Source organism: Staurois parvus, unplaced genomic scaffold, assembly GCF_062004578.1.
Source record: "Staurois parvus isolate SC_StPar_1 unplaced genomic scaffold, SC_StPar_1.0 ptg000012l, whole genome shotgun sequence".
Classification (NCBI taxonomy): domain Eukaryota; kingdom Metazoa; phylum Chordata; class Amphibia; order Anura; family Ranidae; genus Staurois; species Staurois parvus.
The window spans coordinates 8,440,109-8,455,874 of NW_028317808.1; the positions used below are offsets into that span (position 1 = coordinate 8,440,109).

General features: G+C 42.7%; 1 protein-coding gene across 1 annotated transcript in view; it reads right to left on the bottom strand.

Moving 5' to 3' along the window:
* The window catches only part of LOC149473684 (prostaglandin reductase 1-like), a 72,807-nt gene that overhangs the window by 13,168 nt on the left and 43,873 nt on the right, over nt 1-15,766 (bottom strand). Inside the window, exons 7-8 of the mRNA XM_089674750.1 lie at nt 14,263-14,418; nt 7,919-8,024 (exon numbers count right to left, since the gene is read on the bottom strand). Of these exons, the coding sequence (XP_089530876.1) occupies nt 7,919-8,024; nt 14,263-14,418 (262 nt within the window). The remainder of the gene's footprint in view (nt 1-7,918; nt 8,025-14,262; nt 14,419-15,766) is intronic.

A 15,766-nucleotide genomic window follows, 5' to 3' on the forward strand; every position in this document is an offset into this window, starting at 1 on the left:
GCCCGATGTGCCTCTGCCCGGAGTCCAGCCCGATGTGCCTCTGCCCGGAGTCCAGCCCGATGTGCCTCTGCCCGGAGTCCTGCCCGATGTGCCTCTGCCCGGAGTCCTGCCCGATGTGCCTCTGCCCGGAGTCCAGCCCGATGTGCCTCTGCCCGGTGTCCAGCCCGATGTGCCTCTGCCTGGTGTACCGCTGCCCGGAGTCCTGCCAGGTGTGCCAGTCTTTGATATCTCGCCAGTTACCAGACCCGGGCGGTGGAACATTTTTCCCAGCTAGGACTGTTTGGAGCGTCCTGAGGCCGCTCCTTGAGGGGGGGGTACTGTCAGGAATGGACTGGCCAGCAATGGTGGGACTCACCTGCCTTTTGATCTGCAGTACCAGGGCTGGCCAGCGGGTGCTCCCAGCAATCAGAGACTCAACTTTGCAGCCAGCTAACACCTGGAACTGATTATGCTGGGGTATTTAAGGGATGGCCAGACCTACAGACTCTGCCTTGGTGTGTGTTTGTCCTGGGCCCTGTATCTGTCCTGCATCCTGTTTCTGTTCCTTTGCTGACCCTCTGTACTACGCTGCTTGCTACCTGTCCTGATCCCTGGCTTGTGACCCTGACCATCCCTCTGCCTGACCCTCTGTACTATGCTGCTTGCTACCTGCTGAACCTGGCCTGTGACCCCGACCATTCTCCGCTTGCTCCCCCTGTACCTACCTGCCCAATTGATATTGACCTGGCCTGCCTGACGACGCTTGCTTGTATGTACTGTTATCTGTGGGTGGTTGGTTTGGTTTGTTTGCACTGTATTATGTTTAGTATTGCACTGCGTTTATGTTTGTATTGTTAGTGTTAATAAATTATATTGTTTATCCCATATCTGAAGTCTGCGTTTCCCTGCGTCAGTCACACATCTCTGGTCATACCTGGGAGCCCTGACAATATGTCTCTGCTAACTTTGCGCATCTAGACTTTGCACAACTGCTCAAGTTCAGTTAACTTTGATGGTGACTGACTGTGGGCTGCAGTCATTCCACAGATTTGCAATGAATAGGCCATGCAAAGACATTCACCTTTTTCTCCTTCAACCACTGTGTGCTCATTTTATGCTGTGTGCTTTGGGTCATTGTCATGTTGGATGGTAAACCTTCTTTCCATTGACAACCTTCTGGTGGAGGACAGCAGATTTACCTTAAGAATTTGATGGTATTTTGCCTCATCTATTTTTATTTCTATCCTGACAAGTGCTCTAGTCCCTTCTGCAGAGAAACACTCATAACAGGATATTTCCACCTCCATGCTTTACTGTAGGAATGGTGTTATTTGGGTGGTGAGCTGTACTGGATTTTCCCCAGACATATCGTTTTAGTGTTGAGGACAAATCATTCTATTTTAGTTTCATCTGACCATAACACCTTATTCCACATGACCTCAGAATCTTGGCAAAGCTCAGTCATGACACATGTGGCCTTTGAGGAGTGGCTTTTTCTTGCAACCCTCCTATACAAGCCACGTTTGTTGAGAAATAGTGGTCATTGTGTGCATGTGACAACAATATCACACTTTGTCATAGAACAAACTGCTTCAGAATTGCTGTATTCCTCTTGGTAGCCTCTTTGACCAGTTTCCTCCTGGCCAGTTTGGAACGACGTCCTGATCCAGGGAGGGTCTGTGTTGTACCAAATACCTTCCACTTCTTAATAATAGACTTCACTGCACTTCGAGGCATTGATAAAACCTTTGAAATTTTTTTGTATCCATCTCTTGACTTGTGCCTGTCCACAGATTTATCCTGGAGATCTTTTGACAGTGCCTTGCCACCCATAGTTGATTGTTTGCTTCAGTTGCACTGTGAAGGAGTGAAATGTTCCAGGAAAGTTCTTTTTTTGCTGAACTAATCAAAATGTCCATAGCTGATCACAGATGAAAGTCAAATGGCTATGTGTGCCTTTGAGAAGGTGATTAGCTATACCTGATTGAGTTTACAAGTAATTTTTAGGAGGTAGGCAATCCTTTTGCTTCAGTGATTCTGTTTTTGAATATTTCTTACATTTTATTCTGACATATTGGTGTTTTACATATCTTTCACATGGATGTTATAAGTTGCACTAAGTAAATACAGCTGGATGAACAAAAATTGTCTGTCTTCATTTCAGGCTGCAAAGCAACAAAATGTGAATATTTGAAGGGGGGTGATTCTTTTCTATACCCGCTGTATACCATAGAAAGCGTTTTATTAGATCTGTTGCAGAAGTTTAAGAAAAAGTACCTGTTCATCCAGCCAGAAATGTTGTGACCTGATAATTTGGGCTTAGATAGGCTTAGATAGGCTTTAAATAGTTAAAGCAGAGCTCCACCCAAAAGGGGAAGTTCCACCTTAAGCCCTTGTGCCCCACTTCCCATTAAGGATTGACACCTTTGGGGAGCAGGCACCCGAATTTGACAGGTACCTGCTCCGACTTCCGCTGCGATCGACTAAGGCAATCAGAAGTGAAAATAGTCTCCCCACCTCCCTCCCCGTAGTCTTCTGGGACATGTGACAAGTCCCAGAAGACTGAGACCATTCACAAAGCGCAGCGCTAATCGCGCATGTGCAGTGGGCACCCGGCTGTGAAGATGCAAGCTGTCACAAGCGGGTGCCCACACTGAAGATGCCGGCGCTGGGGAGAGAAGACGGCTGGTGAAACCAGCTGTGGTGAGGACACTGCTGGATCGTGGGACAGGCAAGTGTCTGTATTTTAAATCAACTGGAACTCCGCTTTAAGCTCCTGTACCCAGAGTAATCTATAGATTTCATAACTTTGCTATATAAGAAGAAATCATTTTTTTTTAAGCAAACTTTGATGATTTTGTGCAGCTGGATCTGCTCGTGATAAATAGTGATAGTGGTGGTGGAGAAGAGCAGGGTGCACACAGATAGTATGTTGCAGAGATTTTCGGGATGTACGTCCTAGGTCCTCAACTGGTTAAAGCAAGATCCCCTTTCATAGTTATGGAGTTTTCCATGTTCCTTTCCACCGTGGAAGCGCCACTTAGTATAAAATACATTTTACCATTCCTCTAGTTTCTGTATAGGAACATGGCTTTCTGTCCTGGTGATCTTGGCTCAGGTAGATTACCCCCCCTTTCCTTATTTTTCCTGTTGTATTTCTTTCTGAGGTTATATGAGGGTATTAGATATCTGCCTCATTAAACAATCATATAATTTTTCTTTTGAGTGTTCATTCTACCTCGAGTTAACCTGAGACCCATGTTTTTTCTGCAAACCTGGGTAGCCTGCCCTATGGTAGCGCTACAGTGTTTCCCTATAGATTAAAAAAATCAACCTTTTATGCCATACAGCATGAGAAGAAATTGTGGTAAACAATGGTGGTGTACCTTCTTCTCCACTACGTTTCTTTTACATGTCTGTGTAGATGTATTTTTGTTCAATTCTATACGCTTATTATTCTTACCCAGGGCCGTGGATAAGGGGGTACCACCAGTACTCCTGCACGGGGCCCAGGCTAGCAGGGGGGCCCAGGCAGCTTGGTGAATCAGACGTGGGCAGGGAGGGTGATCGACACAGCGGGGGGCAATTACTGGAACCGATCCCCTGTAGCACTCTCTCTGCAGCAACTGAAAGCTGGCTTCTTCTCCTCTCCCTCCCGCTGGCAGCTGCTGCAGAGAGAGCCCTACAGGGGATCAGTTCTAGTAACTGCTCTCTGCCACACCCATCACCCTACCTTTGCACCATACATTTCCCCTGTGTGCCCCCACCACCACAGTGCTACCAGCTTCCCTCCTTTCCTTTCCACCAGCATCTGCAAGCACACAATAGGATATTTGAGGATGGAGAGTGGGGGAAGGGCCCGGTAAATATGTCACATTTACCAGCCCTTTGTTTCCTGAATGAACTAATCACTCACTGTGTTCATTGATAACGGAAGCATAGTAAACAGTGTTTTTTTGTTTGTTATTTAAGGTGATAGGGCCCTGTCAGGTTGGCTGTATGGGGCCCCGTGGTTTCTATCAGCAGCCCTGTTCTTACCCTTACCCTCTATATATTTAAAAACGCCTTATAGCAGGTTTCACCAATAGAACTCTTTCAATTCACAACTTCTTCTTTTCCGTCCTCACCTTCCATAGGAGATATACCCTCCGGAAAAAATTAAATATAGTGTGATACCGTCAATAACTCAAGAAGTGTCAAAGTATCCTTTGACAAAGTCTGAAATGATGAAACGCGTCAGTTAGTGACGTTAGACATACACTGGAAGTTGCGTAGCGACCATCTTGGATAAGGTTTTGAGCCAACAAAGGCTCTGTATTGATGATGAATACATGACGATGTAGCCTGCATTGTTTTTAAGTGCTTTTATTGAAATAAATTGTTGATTTTAAAAAAAGTAATACACTATGTATGCCTATTCATTTTGATCTACATATTATTGGAAGACTGGGAAGACTGTGGATCAAGATGTGCGGTTTCTACTCCATGCTTTTTGGCTGACGTAGTCCGGTAAGGTGCATGGTCTGTGAGGTGTGGAGTGATATATCACTTGTCAATGGTGGTCACCATTGATTTAAGAGTGAAGCACGAGAGGACACATTGAGTTATTGATGGCATCACACTATATTTAATTTTCTCTGGAAGGTATATCTCCTATGGAAGGTGAGGACGGAAAGGAAGCTGTGAATTGAAAGAGTTCTATTGGTGGAACCTGGTACAAGGCATTTTTAAATATATAGAGGGTAATATAACAGGTGTATAGAAGTGAACACATGGTGGAGTGATTAAGCACGGATTTGCTACACATTTTGTGAATACGATTCTTTTGATGTAGAGGTGCTCATATTGAGGATAATGCACTGTGTGCGTTTATATACTGTATATATTTTTTTTGAGGGTATCAAGTAGAAGATGGAATAAGAATCACGTATGGTTGAACACTGAATAAGAAGGAGAATTTTTTCACATGATAGTAGGGATATTTCACTGTACGGACGCTGCGAGAGACTTTTGCTTTGGCTTTTCTGGGGGGAAGTGATATCATGGCGTCTAGGGATATACACATAATTTTTGTCAGACTAAAGGTTACCAGTTGTTATGAAATTGTATGTAGCACTGCCCCTTGGGACAAGCTGGAATATATTATGGGTCCTGCGCTCAATAGATCCAACCCTAAGCAAACCCAATCCCTCTGGCACAACTGGTAATGAATAGCAAATACACCGCCAAGAAATTTGCTGACACAGGGTTAAATGAAACAAGAACAATTTTATGGAGAATGAAATGCAGTGTAGAGGGGTGGGGTTCCCCTTTCAACTTCAAAACTTACTTTTCTTCTTTTATGCAATGCAGTAAATTTGGTCTGCCACTAGAGGGCTTCACAGCCAAGAGTCTCCGGATGGCGGAGCCGCACTTTAGGCAGAATACAACTGATATCAAACAAATAAACTTACTTATGCTCTATCAATGAAATGTATTACCCACACCGGTGTATGATTCTGCTTCTGAGGGGCGTTAGCCAAAAATCACCTCAGAGTCAGAACAGAATGCAATAAAGAGGTACCTCTAATAAGGCTACTAAGCCAGATTCCCCCACTTCAGTCCTTGTAACGGTGGAGCTCTAGTTGGTGCACGTTTAGTCCTTACAATGAAGTAAATAGCAGCTGAAGGCTTCTTTGGAGTTTCAGCTGGTGTGGGTTACATCCGATTTCACTAGGTTTCTGGGCTGAGAGGGTCCAACCTCAATGTCTAAACGCAACACAAAGCACCCCAAGACCAGGGGCAGTCGCAGGATGCAATCTCCCAGTATGTGTCAGTCCCCGGGGCAGACAGTCTCAATTACACTGGTGGTGAGGGGCAAAGCAGGCAGAGGGATCCGTGGCTTGCACAGGGCCCCGGATGGGTGAGATCCCAGCAGTGGGGTGCGGATGTCCCAGTCTATATGCAAAGTGTAAATGGTGTGTCTTACTCTCTCCAGTGGGACAGCTCACCAGACTCTGAACACACAACAGGGTCCCTCTATCCGCGCTGGGTGCTGTAGTGCCTCCTCCTCTGCTTGGACGGGCTCCACATGTCCCTGTCTTTTCTCCAGCCTCTCTTCTCCCCCTTCACTTCCTGCTTCCTCCCCTTCCCTGCATTCTTTGCTGTGTAGTGGATGAGTCATGAACTTGGCAGAATGCCCAGGTTTTACAAATAGGAGAGAGAGAGAAAGGATTGACTGCTGATCATGTGATTCCTTCTGAATCCTCTTGTACAAGGAGCCTGCTACATGTATTTTTGTTGTTATGCTTTAAAAACCTAATAAGGCCTATTCTTTCAGAGAAAATACATTTTAAAAATTCATGCAATAGAAAGGCATACCCTCATAGAGCCTGCAGTCAACCAGACTGGAAACCTCAAGAAACAAACTGTTGAAGTAATTCTTGGTTTCTTGTGAATTAAAATTTTTGAAAATCATCGGTATGTCCCTCCACTTCAGCCATTCAGAGAAAGCCTTGTATTCATTAAATAAAACACAAGGCTTCCTGTGAATTGTTGAGCACCACTCGGACTGACATTCTTTAGTTCTGGGAATAGGATAAAAAGTACTTCTACCTCTGCAAAAACACAATGCTGTATACTGTAGGTAGCTAGTTTATACAGCACTCACAGCAGGTACATCATTTAGTGAAAGTAATATTTTGTATGAACCAACTTGGTCTAAAACTAAAGTTAAATCAAAAGGAGGGAGATTTGTGAATGTAAACAACACAGATCTCTTTCCTATCAGCAGGGATGTGCTGGTTTTTATTTCCCTGTTTTTTATTTCCCAGAGCATGGAGATACAAACCAGCACATCTCCTAGTAAAACACCACACCATAAACCATAAAAGCACTCCCTGGCACACAGTTAACCCTCTGATTGCCCAGATGTTATCCTCTTACTGCTCAGTGTCATTAGTACAGTGATAGTGCTTTTTAATAGCACTGATCACTGTATTAGGCCTTGTTCACACCATACGTGCAGAAAAACTGATGGAAACTGACGCACAGATTTTACTTGCAGAGACATCAGTTTTTATGCATGCTCCAGTGAGTTTTATATACATTTGCAGATTCCCGCACAGAAAAAAATCTGCACATGATACTAATATTGTGGTGTGAACAGGGCAAATAGAGGACAATGTCTCTGCACCAGGGTGTGAACAAGCCCTTCGTGTCACTGGAGATGTCAGTGGCAGTAAGTTATCACCCAGTGTCAGAATGCCTGCTGTACTATCACAGTCCCTGTATAAGTCACTGATCACCACCATTATTAGTAAAAGAATTAAAACTCCAGTATCTATACCATAGTTTGTAGACACTATCATTTTCACGCAAACCAATTAATATACACTTATCAGAATTTTTTTTACCAATGACATGTAGCAGAATACATTTGGCCTAAATTTATGAAGATTTTGTATAGCAAAAAGTAAAAAACATTGTTTTTTTTTATTTTAGTTTTTTTAATTCATAGGACAAACCAAAAAAACCTAGTGATGATCACATACAACCAAAAGAAAGCTCTATTTGTGTTAAAAAAAATTATATAAATTTCATTTGTGTACAACGTTGCATGACCACGCAATTGTCAGTTAAAGTAGTGCAGCGCTGTATAGCAAAAAATGGCCTGGTCTTGAGGGCCATAAATCTTCCGGAGGCCAAGTGAATATAATAGACCTTGTCATCTATTCTAAAAACGTTAATCACAGTCTTACAGAAAATACACATAAAACACCAGGAGCAGTCTGATTCAACATTTAACAAGGTTCAATAGATTCCAGTTATCAGATAATTAGGAGTCACATGTTAAAATAGAATGCTACTTACAGAATGAGTTATGTGCATGTGTTTCACTGCAGCTTGCTTAGTAAAACTATTTCTGCTCAAAATATTTTGTAAGAAAATATTAATCTACCTGAAGGAGGCACTGCGTCATTGTACATAGAGATGGCACCACATACAGCAATTCTTCCAAAATCTCTCATTTGTTGCAAGGCAGCATCTGCAAATTTTCCTCCAACCTAGAGAAGAAGAAAATGATCAGCTACACTCCAATTCTACAGCAAATGAATACAGGAAATTATATTCTACACTAAAGATACAAGGGAACAAAAGAAGAAAAAATGGGAGCCACAACACTTCTAATGTCATATTTCTACTGTGGTGTTGAAAATATAAGGGTAAACTATGTTTATGCTTCAAAACAATGAATTCAAGTATTCGTCGATTTTACAGAATCCTCCTTAGACTTCCATACATAATATGGTCCTGATGGACCTCAGATATGCTGCTTCCATAGTGTACCTGCTCCTGGAAGTTCCACACTCCCAGTCAATTTATAATGAACACAATGACACATCGAATTCACATTCACAAACATTGTCCATCAGTACATCTTGATCAAAAGTTTCAAGAGAAAACAAAAATAGAAATAGTAGTAATTCTTGGACATTTGGGTTAAACTGCCTCTTTCAGAAGATTTGGACACTGGCAAACCAAAAAAGAAAAAGCCAGCTCTCGTATAACCCCACCTCAAATTGTCTCGCCTCAGTTTTTTGAATGAACAGTGCATAAGGCTAATAAGACTGGGGGACGGAACCATTGTCCCTCAATAGACTTCAAGAAAGATTTTACAGTAAGTGCAAAAACCATATTTCCTTTATCGTCTATTGAAAGACACAGGATAGTAGTAATTGTTGGACATGGGATATCCAACAGCAGTCCAAATGAGGCGAAGGCAAAAGATGTGAGTGATTCTACAAATGAAAAATCTTACCACAAGAACAGGCAAAGGAGCCAACCTCTGAAATAGGGCTTCCTGGAGACGACTGAACATATTATAGAATGGTCAGCATCGATGGAATGATACCAAAGATCCACCTAGTGTTCCAGAGTAGGGCAAATAATCCCAGAAGGGAAAACTAGAACCTGAGGAAGTGATGGGATTTAACTAGCAAATGGGAGGATAAGTAATCCCCCACCTTAGAAAATGAACAGGTGAAAGAACAACTACCTTAGACTTACAGCTTAAGGTTGTCAACAAAAGGAAAATGCCTAAACCTAGCATAACTAACCCTGGAATACAGGGAAAAGAAGCATGGACAGATAAGGTATGTCCATAAAAAAAGAACCAATTAGCAAAATAAAAGAGCTGGTAGACCTGAACGCTGTAGGATTGGGTGAAGTGATGAATTACAGCAATATAAAGTGAAACTATAACCATACTATAAGCTCTATGACCAAGTATTAAAAAATAAGCGATCAACAATCAGGATACTTCATGTTTTATAAGGTAGACTCCACTATAAAGAAGACAAGGTTATGAATCCACCGAAGAGCGCAAGAATAATATGTATAAAAAAGAATGGAAAATATTCCCAAGGAACCAGATGCCACAAATAACTGCAATATGCCCTGCAAATGGAAAGTACAGTGAGATCATAGATTGGTCTGTCTGTGGGCCCTCCAGGGAGAAATAGAGTTTATTAGGGGTGGACGTTGACCCCGACAGGAGCGTTAGGGTTAACTCTGCTCCCGGGTTTTTTTTCAGGTCCGACCCACTGGTCCTGTGCTGATATATAAGGACAGTGGTCCGGAGCCTAGAGAGATTCTCCACTGCTATCACCAGTGGGGTCCTATGTTGCCAGGATCTGTGTCCAAACATTTCTGTCTTCAGGACCCTTCAGCCATGTTAGGAGACTGCTGGAACCCGTAGTCCAACCTGAAGATGCCAGCTGATGGATTCCATCAAAAATGGATACTGCCATACATGAATTTTGTCTTTACAGGTATGCAGGGGCAGCACACAAGCCTGAGATAGGGTTTGGGGACATAGGGAAGGAAGGGTTTCTGTGTACTTTGAAAGCTTTACTGGAAACATTTTCAGTATTAAAAACTTTGCCTTCTGTCTGGTCTGAAGATATTAAAAGGAATGTAATGCAAGTAACCAGCACTACACATAGTCTCCAGTTCTGGGTCAACAACACATTGGGGTATGAAAACAGCAGATGGACACCAGGGGTAACAGTCAGTCAAGTAGTCTTAAGAGTGTCAGGTAGATCAGCCTCTTGCAGCAAGGGAGATGTTGCTGGCGCTACTTCCATGAAAGGTCCATCTTTCGATTTTACGGTTATGGGTTTAGTAACACTTTCGGACAAGCAGACTATCGATGCTTCTTAGAAAGAATTACAAGAAGCAAGGGTAATGATTTTTCAGTGCAGGAGTCTATGTGTTCTTCTATGAAGAAGCAAGGAAACAGTAGGCACTAGAGAGGACATGACAACCCATGGCACAGATAGGGATTAAAAGGCAATAGCAGTGCACTAAAAAGTCTTTTATCAAAAGGACAAGGGAACAGTGGAAAACTGATCCAAATGGTTCTAGTGAGTCACAACCCCCAACCCCCCCTCTGAGAGGGACAGAGCTTAAAATTGAAGTTTAGGTATGAATTTTACCACATAGCTACATTGGTTCCACTAGGTCAAATGTGAAGTATGCATATTGCATACCTGAGTGAGCCCTGTGTCCTTTAGTGGACAATAAAGAAAAGATTATTTGGTACTAATAACATGTTCAATAAAACATGCCAGAAAACATTGCTTTCTAGCAGGAATTATTTCAATATAGACAAATGAGGGCAACTTAAAAACCTGCACTAAAGAAGAAGTATGGAGGCTGCAATTTCTAACATTTGGCTGTCTTGCTGCTAATTAACGTCATACTTGTTCCGTTACCTAACAAAGCACTAACTTTGCCCATATACATTGTCATTCTAGGTTAGTGTCTCAAATTGTACAAATCAGCGAAAGCCAGACAAATAGCATTTCAGAAAAAGGACAGCAATATTTTCACCTCCATATTTTCCTCACTTTGTTTAAAATGCCCGGTAAAGTTTTGTGGCTTTTGTAATGCAGTTTCAGTGCAAGAAAAACAATGTACAGTACTGTGCAAAAGTTTTAGGTAGTAAAAATGCTGTAAATGAATTCTTTCAGAAATAGAAGTGTACTAGTTTATTTTTATCAATAAAAAATTGGAAAGTAAATAAACAGAGGAGAAATCCAAATCAAATCAATATTTGTTATAGCCACCCTTTGCCTTCAAAACCATCAATTCTTCTAGGTACATTTGCTTGAAGGACCTCTGCAGGCAGATTATTCTAAACATTTTGAATAACCAACCACAGATCTTCTGTGTATGTAGGTTGCCTCAAATCCTTCTGTCTCCTTGTAATTCCAGACAGACTCAAATGATGTTGAGATCAGGGCTCTTTGGGGCCAAACCATTACTTCCAGGACTCCTTGTTCTTTTTTACACTGAAGATAGTTTTTAATGACATTGACTGTATGTTTGGGGTCCTGCTGCAGAATACATTTGGGGCCTATCACATGCCTCCCTTATAGTATAGCATGATGGATAAGCATCTGCCTGTATTTCTCAGCATTGATGACACCATTGATCCTGACCAAATCTCCAACTCCATGTGTAGAAATGCAACGCTAAGCTTGCAAGGAACCTCCTGCATGCTTACTGTTGCCTGCAGACACTTATAGCACTTCAGCTAACAAACTGCCTCCTGCTATAGCCAAATATTTCAGATTTTGGCTCATCAGTTCAGAGCACCCGATTCCTTTTTCTGCACCTCAGTTCCTATGTTTTCCTGCTTAGTTGAGTTGCTTAACCTTGTTACCACATCGGAGGTATGCTTTTTGGCCGCATATCTTCCATGAAGACCACTTCTGGACAATAGATGAGTGTACCTGGGTCTCATTGGTTTCTGCCAGTTCTGTGCTGATGGAACTGCTGGACATCTTCTGATGTTGAAGGGAAGTAAGCATAATGTGTCTCATCTGCTGAATTAAGTTTCCTTGGCTGAATACTGCATCTACAGTCCTCAACGTTGCCCATTTCTTTGTGCTTCTTCAAAAGAGCTTGATGAATTGAATTGATGTTGATTTAAAGCAAAAATGGTAGTCACACCAAACATTGATTTGATTTAGATTTTTTTACGGTTTGATCACTTTGTAGTTTGTAAATAAATATTTAAATATATATTTTTGAAAACATTCTTCATTTACAACATTTTGTTCACACCCGCATACCTTTTGCATAGTACTGGACAGTATGTTAGAATAAAAAAAAAAAACTCTGTTATCTTAGCAAGTTACCTAAATCCCCACAGAGAAGCAATTAAAAGCTGCAACCTATCTGCCTGTTGGCCATTTATTTTATTAGAAGCATTGACACATATAAAACCATTTGCTTACTTGCATATGTGAAATCTGAAACACACAGCCAGGCAAAATATTTTTTTAAATGTTGGCATCAGATGCGTCAAAGTAATCGTTTATATCTATGTAGCGCTGCCCTCATGAGAGCCGATGTGTTGTGGGAACCCCTAAGCTCTGCACAGCCAGGCAACCACCATTTTTCCACACTTTCATCCACAGTCATTGAATTGCCTGTGAGCTTGGTTTTGTCATTTTATTAGGGGAAAATAACTTGGATAGGGAAATAGGGATTATGAGATGCTCAGTTCGGCTTGAATCAATGAGGGTGAGGGGGTGGGTGGGGCAACTTCCTTCCTATGTACAGAAACAGATCCTGGACTGTTCTTTTCCTTGAAAGCAGTCAGTGTTTACGGATCAGTAGCAACAGCCCTTTATGGACAAGGAACTAGCAGCTCACAAAAATCAGCTTAGCTTCTTCTAACTACATGCAGAGATGTCTACTCTCCCCCTGTAGAATCGCTCCCAGATCCACAGACTGTAAACACTACCAGCCTCCCTGGCTGCTCTGAAGATCTCCCGGGACAAGAATAAAGGACTGAGCCCAGCGCTGCCCTTTGAAAGCTTGCTACATGTGGCAGTCTTTCTGCTTCTCAATCCCAGGGTGTGCTGATGTACTCACTCCGTCCTCTTTGCTCCCAGTGCTCCAGGTCTCGATCCAATTCAGGCTGCACTTCTGAACATATCCTCCAGAGCCCGAGTTCAGCCTGAAGGCCAGTGCTGCCCCCCCCCCTCCCCGCAGACCTAGAAGACCCCTCCCAGGCACCAACAGTCTTTTCAGCACTCCATCTTCCACCTGACTCCCCTGTCAGCCTGACTCTCCCATATTTATGGGCTAGTCCACCACTCTACCTGGGCCTCCAAACCTGGGATTGGCCAGACTCCCATAAACATGCACGTCAAGTCTCCACCCCTTCCTGCTTACCAACTTATGGAAGGTTCCATGGTCCTCCAGAGTCAGGAGGAGGCGATAGAGCCACAACCTGTATGGTCATCCTCCTGCTGACCTGCAAAAACCCAACCTCAATCACAGACTCACACAGTTACCATCAGGGGCGGACTGACAACTCATGGGGCCCCCGGGCAATAGGTGATCATGGGGCCCCTGTGTCCTTGCCCAAACTCAAAAAAGCCTATGAAAAAGGTACCAGGGGCATCTCATGGGGCCCCCTACTGACCCCGGGCCCTCGGGCAGTGCCCGAGTTTCCAAAGGGTCAGTCCGCCCCTGGTTACCATAAGTCATACACAATGATTTTACCTGCAAGACGCTACAGTATTCTAGTAGCACACTTGAGGGTGCTACATCTAGATGACAGCAGATGGCTGGCGACAAAGTATGCTACCCTGTTAGGCTATCTTTGCAGTGGGAATTAGGCGTGAACTATAGCAGCAGCAGCAATCTGCTGATTCCTGCAGCTGTCTTTACCACCCGTGAGCAGCTAGCTGCACCCACTGAGCCCTGTACACCTCAATGACAGGTTGGCAGCGGAGGCTGCAGCTATTGATAGCTGTCCACACACAAAGTACATCCAGCAGTAATCATTGCAGATAATTGCTGGCTGTGCGGACGGCCATGGATAGCTGCAACAGTCGATGACAACCTGCCTTTGCAGTGTACAGAGTTCAGCGTCCGCATCTAACAGCTCACAGATGTCAAACAGCCAAAGGAATCAGCAGATTTCTGCCGCAGTCATGCACACCTGGGAGAGTTGCCAGTGCAAATGTAGCCTTAAAATTTCCAGGACTGCTTTGTTTGCATCATGACTGTGCACATTGTACACGTTACTACAAATACTCCGCTGTGAGGCCAATTATATAATGCAAACCTTTAGAAACTCATAGCAGGTCAGATTAATAAAGGTTGTTTGCCAATTGGTTACTGTGGGTTACTGCACTCTGCATATTGTTTTTCAGCTAAAAAGCAAAGAGAATGTTATTTTTAATTACATTACATACAAAGTTCAAGGGAACTTACATTCTCAAAGTAACAGTCGTAGCCCTCTGGAGATGCTGCCTTCAGTGCTTCCTCCAAAGAGTTCACAGTCTTATAGTTGAAAGCTTCATCAAAACCGATTTCCTTTAAATACGCAACTTTTTCATCTGATCCAGCAGATCCAACTACTTTACAGCCCTGATGAGAGAAAAAAATATATATATAATTCTATGTTTACTTAAAGTCATCATTCATTTCATGTCATTGATCTCTTCACCGTGTTTTTTTTTTCAATTTAGAACTGTATACATGAACATAAAGGAGTTGATTTACTGAAGACAAAGACTATGCACTTTGCACGTGAAGTTGCACTCATTTTCCCCAGAACTTATTAAATGTGGCAAAGCGCTACTTATTTTCAACATCCAATCATGTGCAAGCAAAAAAATGCTGTTTTTTTTTCCTTGCACCTGATTGGGTATTTTTTACAACGTGAAGCTTTACCATATTCATTAAGTTCAGGGGAAAAATGAGTGCAGCTGCACTTGCAAAGTTCACAGTCTATTTGACTTTAGTAACTCAACCCCACTGTAGGTACTTTTACATTCATAGCTGTGACACTTTAGGGGTCTTTCACATAAGCCACATCAGCAGTTCTGTTAAAACCTAGCTGTTGGTGTGCAGTAAGAATGCTGCAGTTCCAATGTGTTAGAAACACAGCAACCTTCCCCCCCCCCCCCCCCCGAACGTTAATAAAATGTCAGAGTGACATTTTTATGCTATCAGCTGCACAGCAGTGCAGTGCAGTGGGATGTGTTGAATCACGCTGTGCTAACAAAAAAAAAACAACAAAAAACAAGGGACATGTCGTACTTTTTCAGTGTATACCACCTACATCGCAGTGTTGTGAACTGAGTGTTGTCACTTGCCAAGCACAGTCCCATGGCAGTTGGTGTCAACCGGCCTAAACATGATGTACTTTTTGCAAAATTTAGGCTCAGAGGAGACAACTTACCTGCTCAGTGTCACTCATTTGCATCCTGGCATGTGTCATGAGCACAGTGCTATGTAAACCACTATAGTTCTGATATCTTCTTTTGCTGAATGACCTTGAATATGAGACTGGTTCTAGCGCCTGCTTTCTCCAAACCCTCTGCAGCCTTGCCCTCACACGATGAAGAATTAATAGGATGTTTCATAGCATAGCATTTTTGTGACAAGGGGCTACAGTACAGGCAGCTCCGCACTAAAAACATCAATAAACAGCCTTTGTACGATTCTAGAAATTTAATAAACTGGGTAGACTTTCTCGATTTAGAATGTCGATAATGGACCTGGAGAGCATTAGCACATTTTATGCTAATTGTATCTTTTGTTTGGAGTTGCTTCTTAAAAGAAATCCATAAAGATTCAACTTCTGACCTTCTGAAAGTACTAGTTGCCTGGCTTTCACAGTATTCCTCTGGCTTCTGAACTACTGACATGCAATAAGTTTGCTGATTATGAATTCTGACTTCACTTGCTGCAAACCTATTCTGGGCTAGGG